The 16,373-nt window shown below is 57.1% G+C and overlaps 5 protein-coding genes across 5 annotated transcripts; 2 read left to right on the forward strand and 3 right to left on the reverse strand.

Annotated features, from left to right (window-relative positions):
- Positions 1–451: 451 nt before the first annotated feature.
- Positions 452–3,441, forward strand: F5Z01DRAFT_743172 (oxidoreductin; the record flags this gene model as incomplete). Its single annotated transcript, XM_046266888.1, has 4 exons — positions 452–724; positions 764–787; positions 1,692–3,196; positions 3,246–3,441. 4 exons carry the CDS (start codon positions 452–454, stop codon positions 3,349–3,351), a joined length of 1,908 nt encoding a protein of 635 aa, XP_046118738.1. The 3' UTR covers positions 3,352–3,441.
- Positions 3,442–3,653: 212 nt separating this feature from the next.
- F5Z01DRAFT_621804 (uncharacterized protein) lies at positions 3,654–7,238 on the forward strand (the record flags this gene model as incomplete). The annotated part of the gene is made up of 1 exon (XM_046261223.1): positions 3,654–7,238. One exon carries the CDS (start codon positions 3,654–3,656, stop codon positions 7,236–7,238), a length of 3,585 nt encoding a protein of 1,194 aa, XP_046118739.1.
- Positions 7,239–7,267: 29 nt separating this feature from the next.
- F5Z01DRAFT_621761 (p63 related protein) lies at positions 7,268–9,037 on the reverse strand (the record flags this gene model as incomplete). Its single annotated transcript, XM_046261222.1, has 1 exon — positions 7,268–9,037. One exon carries the CDS (start codon positions 9,035–9,037, stop codon positions 7,268–7,270), a length of 1,770 nt encoding a protein of 589 aa, XP_046118740.1.
- Positions 9,038–12,679: 3,642 nt separating this feature from the next.
- Positions 12,680–13,226, reverse strand: F5Z01DRAFT_673962 (NUDIX hydrolase domain-like protein; the record flags this gene model as incomplete). Its single annotated transcript, XM_046264992.1, has 2 exons — positions 12,680–12,832; positions 12,906–13,226. 2 exons carry the CDS (start codon positions 13,224–13,226, stop codon positions 12,680–12,682), a joined length of 474 nt encoding a protein of 157 aa, XP_046118741.1.
- A 994-nt stretch (positions 13,227–14,220) lies between these two features.
- F5Z01DRAFT_681330 (exochitinase) lies at positions 14,221–16,035 on the reverse strand (the record flags this gene model as incomplete). Its single annotated transcript, XM_046265676.1, has 1 exon — positions 14,221–16,035. The coding sequence occupies one exon, from the start codon at positions 16,033–16,035 to the stop codon at positions 14,221–14,223; it is 1,815 nt and encodes a 604-aa protein (XP_046118742.1).
- Positions 16,036–16,373: the final 338 nt, after the last annotated feature.

The raw sequence follows: 16,373 nt of genomic DNA on the forward strand, positions 1-16,373 counted from the left end.
TCCGCCGCCGCCGCGGCAGCAGTGAAGTGGACCCCAACCCTGGGGGAGCGCCAACTTCTTTTTTGCCGGTCGCCGGCCAGTCTCGCGTCCTTCACCGAATCACCTCCAAAGCCCTCGTTCCGGCGGTTGCTCCTTGCTCTTCTCTTTACCGTTACGGCTTCGACTTTCCCAACGAACAAGACAAAGGCCCTGCGTTTTCACTACCCGGAATTATAGTTCTGCTGCGTGTTTCGAAACGGCCTCACCACCAAGGCGGTCGGTCCACCACGTACTCGGTTTTCCCCTCGTGCCCCGCGGTTGATGGAGCCGGTGTAAACAACATTCGCGAAACCTCCGCACGCCTTTTTTGCGCGCTGTCCAGCGCACTTCCCAAGCGCAGACCGACTCTGAGCACCGCTCCCACCGATTGAAACAGCCAGGCAGAGGGCAAACAAAGGACACACAAACAGCCATGGATATTGATACTTCCCGTCGCAACAAGTCGCCTCGTCCACTTTCCGACTCGGAACGTGCGCGCCTCGATGAATACATCGACTCCATCCATTACTCGACCCGGTACTCAGACTCGCAGTACGAGTACAGGCACGTGCAGCTGCCCAAGGCGATGCTCAAGGCCATCCCGAAAGACTACCACGACCCCGGCCATGGCACACTCAAGCTGTTGTGGGAGGACGAATGGCGCGCACTGGGCATCACACAGAGCTTAGGATGGGAGCACTACGAAGTGCATGAGCCGGAGCCTCACATTCTGCTGTTCAAGTAGGTTGCCGCGGCTATGCTATCCGAAGTTGACAAGCTAACGATCCAGGCGTCCTCTGAACTACCAACCGCCACAATGAAGAGCAGGCGTCCAGCGGGGGCTCTACGAACTACGCTTGCGCGAGGTGAATGAAGCATGGCTGGAACGTCCACATACGACGTCACGAGAAGTGTCCGCCAAGAGGGCCACGTGCCCCCAGTGGACTGGACTCTGTTCTGCTATTCGCATGTGGCCGGGACTCAAGATGTATGGATTCTATACTGGGATGCTCACGCGTCGCGGACTTGTTGGTGATGGGCGGCAATCGAGTATTCGATAGTCTCGGGCAACTATCACACAGACTGGAATGTCTTCAAGTCTTGAAGAGTTACGCCAAGGCATCAATTGACCCACTCTTTTTCAATCTTCAGGTGTGATTCTGTCGGCACGTAACGGTATGGTTTGGACTGCTGTTGTTGGACTACGTATCCAATCCATAATCCATCAGAATGTAACACATCGTCCCTCCACGTAACTTGCATTCCGGTCATTCATGTGGTTCGACAAGCCAGCAGCGATCGACAGACCCTCATGAGGCCACCTTGCCTAATTCGGTCTTGAATCGCGGCTGCCACGCTCCACCATCCTCTTCCGACTCCGAACTCCGTTTCGCATCCTGCCAGTGCGTCTCTATTATCAATCCACCATCTACGTGGCCTTTTGCACTCTGAAATTCTTCTCTACACTATTCCATTCACTTCACGTTTTTCGAATTTGCGGCAAAGTTACGACTTGGCCAAACACACGGGAAACCGCCATCATGAAGCCTGCCACCAGGCTCTTCTATCTCTCTGTCTTTGCTTTATGGGCACCACTGGCGGCATGCGAAGACATCACTTGCCCAGTATGTGTGTCGCACCTATGATCAGAAGGTTTAACTCACGCAGACTAGTCCAGCAAAAGCATCGTTGACGATGCGTGTGCTTCTTATGCAACTCTCGATCGCCTTAACGCCAACTTAAAACCGGCCCTAGACGACCTCGTCCAGACAACCGACTTCTTTTCGCACTACCGACTGAACCTCTTCAACAAGAAATGTCCGTTCTGGGACGACGAAGGCGGCATGTGCGCCAACATTGGATGCGCAGTCGAGACGCTAGACAATGAAGAGGACATTCCTCTGGCGTGGCGATCAAGCGAGCTGGGTAAATTGGAAGGCCCCCTAGCCAAGCATCCTGGGAAGAAGGCGCAGAAGCAGGCGAGGCCGCTCCAGGGAGAGCTGGGCGACAACGTCGGGGAGAGTTGTGTGATAGAATATGACGACGAGTGCGATGACAGGGACTACTGCGTCCCAGAAGACGAAAGCACGGCTTCCAAGGGTGACTATCTGTCACTGCTGGCGAACCCAGAGCGATTCACCGGATACGGTGGTGAGGGCGCGAAGCAGATCTGGGACGCAATCTATCGCGAGAACTGCTTCCAGAGGAGCTCATTCCCTCATTCAGCAGATGTGGGCTCCAGCGCAACATACGGTGTCGCTGAGCAAGATTTCCGTCGGGTGTTGGATGCGTCGTGGCAGCAGCAGCGCTTGGAGCACCCGAATGAACCGACCGCTGGTGTTGCAGTCGACGACGAATGTCTGGAGAAGAGGGTCTTCTACCGGGTTGTCTCTGGAATGCACGCAAGCATCAGCGCGCACCTTTGCTGGGACTTCCTGAACCAGAGCACTGGCGAGTGGCAGCCGAATCTGTCATGCTACAAGAGCCGTCTGCACGCTTACCCCGATCGCATCAGCAATCTCTACTTTAACTACGCCTTGGTGAGCCGGGCCGTTGCCAAGTTGGGACCGTATCTGCAGTCATCGGACTACACATTCTGCACGGGCGACCCAACAGAAGATGCAGCTACGAGAGCCAAGGTGCTCGAGGTTACGTCGCGAGCGGCCTCAACCTCGTCGCAGGTCTTTGATGAGGGCCTCATGTTCGTTAATGGCGAAGGGCCCTCATTGAAGGAGGACTTCCGAAACCGGTTCCGCAATGTCAGTAGGCTGATGGACTGCGTGGGATGCGATAAGTGTCGTCTCTGGGGCAAGGTGCAGACTGCCGGGTACGGTACTGCGCTCAAGGTGCTGTTTGAGTTTGACAACAACTCGGAAGACATCCCACACCTGAAGAGAACCGAGCTGGTCGCCCTGTTCAACACGCATGCCCGGCTGGGAGAGTCTTTGAATTCAATCGGCAAATTCAGGCAAATGATTGCCGATAAAGAAGACGTCACCCCTGTCACTGTTGAGCCGGAGGGCATGCCGGAGGAAGATGAGCCTGAGCCAGTGTTCAAGCCGAGGAAAAAGTTGCGAAAGAATGCGACCATCAAGGAGCAGATCATGCATGAAGTCGAACTATTTGTTGCGGCGGTCCAATTGGTTTTGAGGAGTTGGATGGCCCTCCCCAGGACATTGTGAGTCTCCCCAGTACTTGAACTCTTCCACATTAGCTAACAAAAGAAGCTGGGACATTCTCAGAAGCGAGATGCACCGGTTCTATCAGTTCTGGATAGGATTGCCTGTGCAACCAAGACAATGGAGGTTTGAGCTACCCAAGCTGGAGCTCTGAGTATTGTGCATCTGAAAGGAATGGGAATGAATATGCATGGGACAGCGTTTTGCCTTGAGATAGCGATTCAATATATCTGGTTTTGCTCTGCCCGTTTGCATGTGACCTGGCCATGTCCACTAGTCTAGCCTGCCTACCCGGCGGCATCTTGTCGCGTGTTCGCATCGCCAAAGTCCGTCGCGGCTCCCCACCTACTTCCGACCTCAACTCACCCTTTGCAGGAACAATCCGCCCCTACGAACACCAATGCCGCCCTGACCAAGGCGCGCGAGCCGCATCAAGCGGCGAACCATTGCTTAGACATGTACAGTCGCGATTCCAAGATAATGCGCAAACTTCTCGGCCGAACCATCCCCGAGGCGGGAACCTCGTCGTCCAACTCGCCCAGCGGCCACGAGAACGTCGAACATACGCTGGCTCCGACCTCAGTTCCCACGACCTTTCGTCCCCCGAAAGCGCAAGACTCTGTTTACGATGCCGGCGTCCCGGTGTCCTGTCTCGACGTGTCCCAGGATGGGCGAACCGTCGCATTGGGCGGCGCACACATCCTCAAGACCATCAGCCTCGATGAGGAGCGGCCCTTGTCGTTCAGCGAGGGCGTGGACATTCGTGCTTCGATCGCAAAGACGGCCACGGGCGGACCCAGGGGAAGCTCCATTGCCGACCAATTGAATATCAAAGACGTCAAGTGGTCGCAAAGCAACCTCATATTCACAGCCTGCGCCAATGGCCGCATTTTTGCCTACGACGCTCATCGAATAGGCAGCGACGCGCCGCACGACACGGTCCATGTGCAGGAAGACTCGCGCCAGATCGATACGTTGAGCTTTAGTCCCCATGCGCCTGCGTGGCTGCTGTCCGGGGGGAAGGATGGAGTGGCGCGCATCTTTGACACCGAGAAGCCGATCCAGACGAGGCGCGGCTATATCACTTTTCGGCAACGGTGGTCGGGCCTGCGCTGTATCGACCCGATCAATCAGGTGGCCTGGTCGCCCAGGGTTGGGTTCGAAATTGCCGTCGGCATGGAGAGCGGTACCATTCTGAAGTGGGATGTTCGACAGCCCAGCAGGCCTCTGATGAGGATCAATGCTCACGAGAAGGCGTGCACGGATATATCGTGGCATCCAGATGGGCTGCATCTGATCAGCGCTGGCTCAGATCGCAAGCTGCATGTGTGGGACATGGGGACAAGCGCGGACCGGAGACAAAAGCCAAAGTGGACAGTGCAGACGCCTGCGCCGGCTGCGGTGGTGGCATGGAGGCCAGGTCTTTGGAGTGCGTCGGCTGGAGGAAGGCGAGTGGCCCAAGTAGCTGTCAGTTACGACGACTCCAGCTCGAAACGGTACGGCACGTCAGCAGTCCATATTTTTGATCTCGCACGGCCGACGATGCCGTACAAGGAGATTGAACGGTTCGAGTCGTCGCCAAGCGGGCTTCTCTGGCGAGATCAGGATATGCTGTGGACCGTCGGGGCAGATGGAACATTTAATCAGTGCGATGTTGGTTTTGCGCCTCGGGCGGTGGATCGACAAAGTACAAGCGCAATGGACATCAGCTCGAGAGGCGACGTGCTCATGTTCCTGGATGAGAGGCCACAGCAACCCAGGGCTCGAGCCAGCGTCACCCGCGTGAGGGATGCAAACAGAAGCTTCGCTTCAAGCCCCCAGACGCCGATGAGTGTCAGTAGGAGTGATTCAGAGGAGGACGTCGTGGGCAGCTTCTTGGCCCCAAAGAGACGAATGCACCGACGGCGCGGGAGTGGCCGTAGGCCTGGTCTGAGCTCGACGCCGCCGCATGCCGTGGAAGAACTGGGGACATCACCGAACCCTCTCGGCCTGGAAGATTCCGTGGCAGTTACGGGCCTTTTCAAAATGCAGCAGGCCATGGCATTTGGCCATGTCCCGGCGGCCAAGAGCGTGGGCGTTTACCAGTACTTATCAAGTGTCTACTTGGAAACACTGGGAAAGGAGCTGCCATACCAGCAGGGTGGGAAGGACTTGTGCGACCGTGTCATGCGTATCATAGAGATTTACGCGCGGGCTGCCGAGGCCGTGAGTCTTTTCCGACTCGCCCAGACATGGCGCATCATGGCCTTTGGCATGTCGCTGCTGTTGCGCAGGAGGGCGCAGTACCACTTTGAGACGAGAATTGCGCTTTCGCAAAAGATGAAATCGTCCAAGTTTCACGATGGCGATGCGTCGCGGCGATCTTCTTTGCAGGACCGGTTTCCAGGACGAACACATGTCACAGATATGGGCAGCACAAGTAACGTGCCCACTCCGTTGGCCCGCCCTGCGGACCGAGGTGTCGAATACTCGGACCACGCATACAAAGCCGGGAAGATGCTTACGCCAATTGAGGAGCCATCGTCCTTTAGTATTGGACCCAATCTTCATGGTCCGTCAGGATACGAGCCACCGCAGCGCAAGCGGTTGGAGTCGACGCCGATATCCATCACGAGCGAGACCAGCGAAGAGACGCAAAAGTCAAGCACCGAGGGCTATGATTTCTACGACATGGATGCTCTGGTGGAGGCGATTGATGTGCCGCATTCAAATGACAGCAGTTGGGGCACCGTTTCAACACAACGAAGAAGAAGCACGTTATCCAGAAATGACTCCTCCGATAGTTACGATGTCTTTCCGCTTCCACAGGAGGATGGCTCACTTGGGCGAAAGGGAGGGCTTCCGCAAGAGGACAGTGTCATGAGTGAATACCAAAGTCGGATACGCGGCGAGACCATGTCCAATGGTTCAGATTCGTCTCCCGAAAGGTTCAGGAGACATATGGCCGACTCTCCTGAGGATGTCTTTATGATATCTCAAACGACAGACCCTGCAGACGAGCCCGTGTCCCGCGGGTCCGTTTCCGACACGCCTCGAATGTCACCCCCCAAATCGCCCAAACCACCCAGTCCTGCAAAGCCGAGGCAGCCGACAATTGATGCCACGCCTCACATCATTGAGCCGGATTTCTTGCCGTGGGACGACGACCCTCCTTACCCCCACCCGTTGATATCGTCCACGTCTGCGTCGAGCGGCCCGCCCCTCGATCCGGAAACCATCATTACCAGGACGCTGGCATTCGAGTCCAAGACGTCGCCCCTGACGCCGGCGGCCATCATACTTCTCTTACGGCCACTGGTGGCGGAGGACACGATCCCCCTAGCGCAGGCGACTGCGATTTTGAGGCAACACCACAACAGACTGACGTCCATGTCGCTCTTCACCGAAGCTGCGCAACTTCGCAATCTGGCCCTCAAGGGTTGGATGGGTCTCCCGGATTGGGGCGAGGACTACCCAACCATCTTTGCCACCGCACAGCGCGACGTCAAGGTCTCCTACCTCTGCTCATCGTGCAAGCGGCCTAGGGAAATTGACCCTGCGGATGCCAAGTCCTCCGTTTGGTTCTGCGACCGCTGCAAGAGCGTCATGGCACCTTGTGCAGTCTGCCAGCACCGCGAGCCGGAGCCCTCATCGTTCATGCCCAGTGCTGAGGAAGAAGGGAAGGACGACTCCCTCTCGGGTTGGTGGTACTGTCCTATCTGCGCCCACGGCGGCCACGCGTCTTGCTTAACGCTATGGCACAAAGATCAGTTCTCGTCCGGTTGCTGTCCGCTCGATGGCTGCGGACATGCTTGTCTTCCCGGGCGATACCGGAGCGAGTCGTTCATCTCGCGGGCGGATGAAGTTTCAAGAGCCGTTGGCAGTGTCAGCGGTACGAGTACGCCCAAGGGTCCAGGTCCGTCAGAGGTGCTGCAGAGCAAAGCCGTGGGCATGGCCAGGGAGGTCCTCAGTGCTGGTGCGAGTATCCTGAGCAGCTCCCCTGGAAGAGGGGGCGAACGCGAGCGGAGGAAGAGCGTCAAGTTTGCAAAGACAGAAAATTAAATTGACGCTACTGTAACATACGTAGAAGACTACGATGATGATACATTCTCTCGCAGGCCCTTTGTCCGCAGTGTAAACCGCTCGCCTTCAAATGGCAGGCTCTTATGCCCGTTCTCTCTGAGCTTTGGCTGTTCGTCCACGCTCTCAAAGCTGCCGCGTCTTTGCGGTCGTCCGCTCTCCTGGTCGTCGGTACCAAGGTGCAAACCCATCCGGGCCGCCCATAATCCACGCACACCGCCCCTTTTCCTCTCCGGCACCTCCTCGCCTCCTCCGCACATGACGTAGAGTAGATACTTGAGGTTTGGCAGCGAATGCCGAATGTCGACGACCCGCAGCCCCTGGCTCTCGCACAGGGCTTCAATATCCTTATTGAGAAGAAACCAGCCGTACTCGAACCGCCACTGCCCAGTCGCAGATCCTCCGCGCGGCAGATAGAGAGGAAATTCCCGGGAGGAAGCTATTGAGGTGCTGATATTGTCGACGGTATGTGAGCGCGAGCCATAGGGGAAGAGCGGGTATGGCAGGGAGTGCCCGAGGTAGAACTGCAAATGGCGTGTCAGCATCGTGACGAGCCCTAGGCCAGCCGAGAGAACGTCTTCGTTGATGCTGCGCGCGGTAGCCGCGTTGTACACAGAGTTCGGCACTGGTATGCCACATATGGAGAAGCTCAACGGTGGTGCGTCCGGGATCGGTTGTATAGGGAGAATAGACGCGAGATCAGCGCATATCCTCCTCCTCTGGCCGTGAATCTTCACCTCGGTCTCGCGGACCAGGTCGAGGTTCAGTTCCAATTTCGAGCGCGACGATGACATGTCCGCTTCTGCGTCCTGCTGGATCCTCCTGCCTTCCTGTATAGCATCGCGCCGCCTTCGAAGCGAGTCCCTGAGGTCGTCTCGTCGTTTCCTCGCCGACGCGTTCGCTCGTGTCTGCGTCGAGATATATTTGCTTGCCAATTTGACGCCCTCTTCGGCCACTCCACTTTCGTCTTTCGGCCTGGCTTCCAAGATATCATTAATCTGCCCGGCGATCTTTCGTTGCGTCCGTATGGCGTCCTCAATACTGGCTTCCAGATTGCTCAGCTTCATCAGGACGTTGTAGCTCGCCGTGTTGACCTTGGGTGCCTTGTTGACGGGCTCGGAGATTCGATTGGGGAAGTCGAGCGAGTAGATGCCGTCTTGGAGGTGGAAGACGAGGGCATTGGGCGGGAACCGTCTATCGAGCAGGGTGCCGATAAAATTGAGCTGCCGAAGGTCGACCTGCTGCGCGAGGAGGAACAGCCACTCCTGCGACTTGGGCCTCCGCGCGTAGAGATGTATCGAGATGATTGGTGTACGAGACGACGTCTTGGATACATGGGAGAGATCGAAGCCATTAAAGTTAAAATTGGCTGACCGCGTACGCGTCTCGCTTATGTAGACTGGCTCGTCGTCGCCCGGGACGTGCAGTGTGAAGAAAACATCGCCAACGACGGCATTGACAGCTTCCTCCAGCGTCTTTTGCCTTTGCGAGGGTCCCGATCCGAGGTTCAAGCTTGTCCGCCTGGGCCGCGCTGGTCGTTTGGCCTTCTTACTGGCCTTGTCCGACGAGGCTCTCAAGTTTTCGGAGCTGCGCGAGTGTTGCACGGTATGCGCCACCTCGGCGAGCGTGTCGAGTCGCGGCGTCGGTAGGGCATCGTCGTCCGTCGTCGAGGTATGCGCATGCGTAAAGGTGAGATTGCGCAGGGACAGAGAAGTCAGGTGTCGCAGCTTGCGGTTGTGAGGTAGCAGACGCGGCCGGCGGTGCTCGGAAAGAGTAGACATGGCATGGTGAGACCTCGACCGCGGACTTGTTTGTTGACTTGGCTTGAGGTCGAGCTGCAAGTCGAGCTCCAAGTGGGCTGTCGTCATTGCAGTCAATGGGGGAGTATGCGAGTATCGCAGTTATGAAGTTACGTGTCACCGGAGAAAACAAATGTCAAGTAATGAACGTGTCGATTAAAGCCCGAATCTAAATCAACTAGGTGTCAAAAATGTAGAGAAGAGAAAAGAAAGAAAGAAAAGAAGAAAAAAAGTACATCCATCCTTCATATATCCATATGCTCATCCCCATGTACAATATCCTGCGCCATGCTCACTCCATCGCGCCTTGATCCAAGGGCGTTGGAGAGGATGCAATCAACCATCGAAGCAAGGAAGACAATTGTTTAGTTGCGCACAAATGTGTAGCAATCATCCTTGTCTTCCATCTCATCCTCCTCGCAGGGCTGGTGCTCAGGCGCGCTGAAGAAGTGGCAGTTGTCCTCGCTGTCGCTCTTGTGGTCGTCGAACTGGATGGCAGCGCAAATCAGGATAGTGTCGGCAACGTTGGCCTCAAGGGTCAGCAGAGCAGATCGCGAGTGGCAGATTGCCAGGCAGTGGTTGACGTCGCGAGCGTGGCAGGAGTCAGTGTGGTCACGGCCAGGCTTGGGCTTGATCGCCTTGCCGCACATGGGCTGGTAGTGCGAGAGGTAACTGCCTTGGGAGTGGCCGGGCTTCTGGCCTCCGTGGTGGTTGTTGTTGCCGTTGCCGTTGCCGTTGCTGGGGCGAGGCTTGGTCAGGAGATCGAGATCGATGGTGGACTTGTCCTCATCAGCGTAGCCACCGACTTGGAGATCCAGGAGGCCGCCTTTGCCGAGGAGCTGGCGCTTCTCGTGGGTCAAGACGTCAACATCAATGTCAGCTTGGTCCTTGTCCTTCTTGCCGCCAACATCGACATCAAGGAGACGGTCATTGCCAGAGTAGCCACGGCGGCGGAGGTTGAGGTTGAGAAGACCATCCTTGCCTAGCAAATCAAGGTTCAGGAGACCGTCCTCGCCGCCGACGTCGAGGTTGAGCAGGGAGTCATCTTCACCGACGCCGAGAGAGAGGAGGGGGTCAATCATGACATCGTTCTCGTCCATGTTGAGAGTGTCGTCCTCCTCCATCTCGCCGCACTTCTTGAGGTAGTCCTCGAGCTCCTTCTCGGTGAGGAGTTCCAGGACAACCAGGAGCTCGAGGTCGAGAGCAACGTGGTTCTTGCGGCAGACCTCGTCCTTGCGGACCTCGTAACAGTGGCCGCTGTCGCAACGCTTGACCTTGGTGGTGAGAACATCGGCGTTGATGAGAGAGTTTCCGTCACCCTTCTCGCCGCCGACGTTAAGGTCGAGAAGTCCACCGAGGAGACCGCCATTGCCCTTGCCGCCGTCGTTGGTGAGGACGTCGGCGTTGATGAGAGAGTTGCCGTCACCCTTCTCGCCGCCGACGTTGACGTCGAGAAGTCCACCGAGGAGACCGCCATTGTTGCCCTTGTTGCCCTTGTTGCCCTTGTTGCCCTTGTTGCCCTTGTTGCCGCCGTTGTTCTTCTTGCCGTTGTTGGTGAGGATGTCAGCGTCAATGAGAGCTTGGTTGTCATCCTTCTCGCCGCCGACATCAAGATCGAGGAGACCCTGGTTTCCACCCTTGTTGCCGCCCTTGTTACCTCCGTGGTTGCCGCCGTGGTTGCCGCCGTTGCCACCACCGTTGTTTTCATCGCAGGTGTCGCAGCGCTTGCTGTGAGTCAAGGCGTCGACGTCAATGAGAGCCTCCTTGTCGTCCTTCTTGCCGCCGACATCAATGTCGAGCAGACCCTGGCTCTTACCGCCCTTGCGGCCGTTGTTGGTCAAGGCGTCGACGTCGATCAGAGCATTCTTGTCGTCCTTCTTGCCACCGACATCAACGTCGAGGAGACCATCGTTGCCGTTGCTATTGCCCTTGCCGTGACCGTGGCCGTAGCCGTGGCCACCATGGCCACTGGGGTAGCAGTGGCCGTCGTTGTCACAGCGCTTGTCGTGGGTGGCGACATCAACGTCAATGGTGGCCTGGTGCTTGTCCTTCTTGCCGCCGACATCGACGTCAAGGAGACGGTCGCCGCCGTGAGGGTGCGTGTAGTGGCGCTTGCTGTGGGTCAAGGCGTCGACGTCGATGAGAGCCTGCTTGTCGTCCTTCTTGCCGCCAACATCGATGTCGAGCAGGCCCTGGCTGCCGTCCTTCTTGCCACCCTTGTTGCCGCCGTTGTGGCCGCCCTCGCTGCACTCGTGGCATTCGCCGTTGTTGCCGCCATTGTGCTCGGGCTTGGTGGGCTTGGTGGGCTTGGTGGGCTTGGTGGGCTTGGTGGGCTTGGTGGGCTTGGTGGGCTTGGTGGGCTTGGTGGGCTTGGTGGGCTTGGTGGGAGTGACGCAGATGTAGTCGTCCTTCTGCTCGACCATGTGGCCCTTTTCTGTGCGGATGTCGATCTTGGGGCAGACGCTGAGGTCGAGGATGGCCGACAGGTCAATGAGGCAGCCACTCTCACGAGAGAGGACCTCAAGCTGGGCGACAATGTCTGACATATTGCCGTTGGGTGGTAGGAGGGGGAGGTTATTATTAGGGTATTAGTTTGTAGGGAATGGCAGTCAGCGAGGACTGGAGGTGTCTAAAGAGTGACTGAGTGAGTGTGAAGATGTTGCTGATGAGGAGAGGGAAAGGCTGGAACGAAGAAGATGCGATGCCTTCTATATAGGCATCGTGTCTTCGCTGTCTGTCTGGCAGAGACATGTCCGACTCGACGCTATCACGGGCGTCCTGCATCCGCGTTGGACATGCCCCTGAGCTGACGCCTTGCCTGAGACTGCTGAGATGAGTCTGGAGGCGAGGGACCAGCTGCGGAGGCTCTAGCCCTCCACAAGGGCGAGTTCTACTATGATGCGTGAGGGAGGCAAATTGACAGTCCCTGGAAGTGCGGTTTGCCAAAAGTAAGGTTGTCTGGGCGCCGTAGGGTCCCGAGACAGCTGATACCGAGTGTTTGGGGATGACCCGGCAACTCTACGCAAGGCGGGTTGCCTATGGACTGCCAACACGGTTCGCCGGTCCAGTCAATATTTTGATTGGATCACCGCCGATCACAGGTCAATAGTGCAAGGCGGTTTCGTAATGTTGTCTGCCGCATGAGGTTCGCCGCGATGCGTTTGCGCATGCAAGGGATGGCCCTCTGTGGAGTGCATGAGCGGCCCCCCCAGGGCCCTGACAGGCCATCTCCAAAAGGCGACTTGCAGATCAGACACGGCTTTTGATCCGATAGTCTGTGATTCTGGTGCGCGGTACAACGGTCGATTTGAGACTGTTTGATGAGGATGGGTTCTTGTACGAGGAGTCTGGTCGTTTGGGGTGGAGGACGGTCCAAATGCGGCGCCATGACAACTGCAACGTCGCGAGTAACAACTTGAACTTTCAACTAGATCGATTGATTTGTAAAGGGCTGCACTTCAATCAACAAGGTCTAGTACGCATTTCTAGTACATGCAGTTACGCAACCTCGAAAGCCGTCCCACCCCTAGTCCCCTGCCGTCACCGCCCCTGGACTACCTTAGCTTCTGAAGTAGCAACCAAGTCCGACTCCATAATCTCAGTCCAAGACTTTCAGAGACCATGCTATTTCAAGAGAGACTGCAATTCAGGGTTCAGGCCAACCAGCTGCCACATGGGGCGGAACAGATACTCGTCCGGCCCGCTCATCTCCCTCATCTGGCGCAGCTCCTCCCAGGCAAACCAGCGCCATTCGGCACACTTGTTGGGCTCCTTGATCTACGTAACCAGCCTCATTAGCTTCTTGGCCTCCTTGATGATTCACCGCAGCTCGAAAGGTAAGGGTGCTCACCTCTGGCGAGGCCGTTGTGTCGGTCACTGTGCCGCGTAGAAAGTACGTGTCATAGTACTTGCCCTCCTTTTCAAAGTCGTCCTGCGTGTGCGCCACCTCGTCGTCCGACACGGCAATCTCGAGACCTGTCTCCTCGAGAACTTCGCGCACAGCGGTCGTGGCGTGTGTCTCGCCCGGGTCGACGTGACCGCCAGGCAAGCCCCACGAGTTCGCGCCGTGGGAGCCTTTGCGCAGGCCCAGGAGCACCGTGTCGGGCAGTGAGGGATGGGTGATCAGGACGGCGACGCCGGGCTTCCGAGGGTTCTGTGAAGTGGGAGGCATCGTTGTGTAGAAGTGTGGCGGTCTTATGTTCAACGTTTGTAGTCGAGTTTTGAGTCGTTGAGTCTTGAGTCTCGTCGATGTTGTTTTTGATGGGCCAAGATGTGAGTGTGGCTCGCGTTATATACTGCAGAAACTCCAACTCCACTGCAGCACTTGGCGATGAGTAGCTGTTGGTCTCTGATGTGATTGAGCCCGTTGCACGGCATTTTCCTCCAACGCTCTTAATCCATTTGGACTCTCCAGTCGTGCACCGTTGGATGCTTGGTGAAGCACAAGGCGCTTAAGGTACGCGTCAAGACTTGAGAGGGGCAGGGCAGCCAGCAGGGCGCTTTCGTCAGCACGGAACGGCCTCTGCTTCACAGACGAGAAATGACAGGCTCTTGGATCTCACGTGATTTGTGAAGATGGGAAGTGCTTTTCAGCACATGACTTTGACATGTCTTCCATCATTTGTCCACGTATTGGCCGTCTGTCAGCCCGAGTCTGGGCAGGCATGGGCTACCCTAAGCCAACAACTTCACATAAAATGCCCCAGTGAAAGATGTCAGCCTTGGTGTCAAAACAAGAGCCACTGTGATGAGAGACGTATGCAGCTGTAATTATGTTATCACAGTACTGACTTTTTGGCATGAATTTATTCTTTATAGCGTTTGTGAAAACAGCGGTTACTAATGGTCGGTTGATTTACATTCCAGTCTTGAGCCTAGACTAAGTGCGTGAAATGCATGTCCTGGAATAGGCTGCCACTGGCATCAGCAAGGTCAATTCTCGCCTCGCGACCATGGCAAGACCAAAATGCTCATGATTTTATAAAACCAACCCTGATATGTCTAAAGACCAACTCGTGGAGATAAATCACCAAACGAGCCTCATCTGCCTGTGGCTCATTGGGCTGCGCCACGCTCCACACGTCACGTCACGAGCCGCGCTCCAAGGTTGAAACAGACACGATAATCTGGACACATTTCTTTTGAGTAAACTGCTCTAGCACATTCTACTGCTCCATGTGGCCACAGTCCTCAGGCTTGTTCATGTCGCACCACTGCTGGGTGATGACGCTCCCCTTGACACCCCTCGTCAACATCCTCTCGCGCTGCTCGCTCAGGCGCGGCCTGACCTCGTAATGCGTGCGGTTGTTGCCCTGCGCGTCGACGTTACCGCTCCACCAGACCTCGCCCGCGACACCGGCGCGCGGCCAGACGAGGCCGTCCAGGGTGGCCGGGTCGATCGTCTCGGCCCAGACGGGGCACTCGCCGCCAATGACGTTCTTCTTGGCCTCGTCCGCCACGCCGTCGCGGGGATCGTGCGAGTAGATGAGGCGCCACGACTTGGTGGGCTGGCACCAGTCGGTGAAGGGGTAGAATGTCTGCCAGCTCTTGCCGTTGGGGAAGTCGAGCCACTGCCCGCGACCGCAGTCGAGGTAGTAAAAGTTGTAGCTCGAGTCGACGACCTTGTGCCCGTTCTCGGCGAGCTCCTTGACGGCCCCCTCGCCGAGCCAGGACTGGATGACGGCGCCCTCGGGGACGGTGGCGTTCCACTCGAGGACCATCTCCTCCCAGACAAACGGGGTCAGGCCGTGCTCGACGACCTTGTCGTGCACGTGGGTCAAAAAGCGCTGGAGCATGGGCTGGAGTATCTGCACGTCGTTGGTTTCGAGGGCGGGGTCGATGAGCGAGTTGTTGGCCTTGTACTCGTCACCACCGGTGTGGAAGTAGGCAGTGTAGGGCGAGATGCGCGCGAGGATATCGTCGAGGAGGGTGTCGAGGAAGTCCTCGACGTCTGTGTTGTTCAACTTGAACGAACCGCAGGGAGGCTGCGCGCAGTACCACTGGTAGGGCTGCTTGTTGAACGCCACGGTAAGGCCTGGGTAGGCTTGGTCGATGCCCACGTGTCCGGGCATATCGATCTCCATGATGACCTGGACGCCACGGTGTACGCCGTACTCGTAGAGGTCCTGGATATCGGCTGGCGAGAAGGTGAGGTGGGGGGCGTAGGCGCCCTTCTCGGTCAGCTTGGGCAACGAAGGCACCTCTAGGGGCCAGGACTGAGTGTCTGTAATGTGCAAGTGCAAAACGTTCATCTTGTTCATCGCGAGACCGTCAATCTGGCGCTTGATATCCTCGAGGGGAAACCAATGGCGGGAGACGTCCATCAGAATGCCACGATGGGGGTAGAGTGGCTCATCCTCGATATCGTAGGGTGCGTGCTGCGTGTAAAATGTCAAGCCGGACGAGTGCTTGTAGAAGAGCTGCGAGAAGGTTTCCAGGCCGCGCAGAACACCGGTGGACGATGCCGCCTTGAGTGTCGCCTCGCCATCCAGACCGACCTTGAGTGAGTAGGACTCGTCAAGGCTGCCTGCGACGGGCTTGAATGTGCTCTCGTCGTCCTCCTCGGTCTGGGTGATGGTGAGCTTGGCGATGCGCTTGGTGTCGTCTCTCTGCTTGGGCTCAAAGTCGGAGCCGCGCTCCCTCAGCATCCATGGCACCAGTCCGTCCTGGAAGATGGCCGAAAAGGCACGCTCCACGCCGCCCTGGACAATGTCGGAGCTCTTAAAGTTGGGGCCGGGCGGAGGCGTGTAGCCAACGGCATAGGTCAGCTGCGCGTAGATAGAGTCTTTAGCTACTTGATACAGGAAGTGGGAGTCGGGGTGGAATTTTCGTACTGGCTTGCCATTGTAGGTCACGGCGACCGTTTGGTCGATGAACAGGGTCGAGTTGCCCGTCGAGATGGTCTTGGGGATGGGCCAGATGGCAGAGGCTGGGGTGACGGCCAAGGCCAGAGCGGCCGCTTTGAGAACAGAAGAGAGCATCTTGTCCAACTTGAATACTGCCAGAGACAATGGCAAAAAGAGGAGTGGGACTGGCGTGGTGTCACCGGAGGACGAGGGCGAGGGCGATTTCTTTTAAGGGCGGGCCTGCCCAGGCTGGAGAGGGCGGGAGATCAGCAGAAACATTCGGGTCTCGAGTTTCGACAGGCCAGTGAGTGCGGAGAAGGCGACTGCCAACTGGAGATGACGATCGTGACGATGCAGGGATCCGCGGGGAGGGTAGCACCGGCGCGCGCGCGCGCCATGTAACCGCAGTTTGTTGATGGACGGACGGTTGGTCAATGCAGGAGGAGGAGGAGGAAGAGAAGCTATGGCGTAAC

This window comes from Emericellopsis atlantica, assembly GCF_019669845.1.
Source record: "Emericellopsis atlantica unplaced genomic scaffold F5Z01scaffold_12, whole genome shotgun sequence".
Classification (NCBI taxonomy): domain Eukaryota; kingdom Fungi; phylum Ascomycota; class Sordariomycetes; order Hypocreales; family Bionectriaceae; genus Emericellopsis; species Emericellopsis atlantica.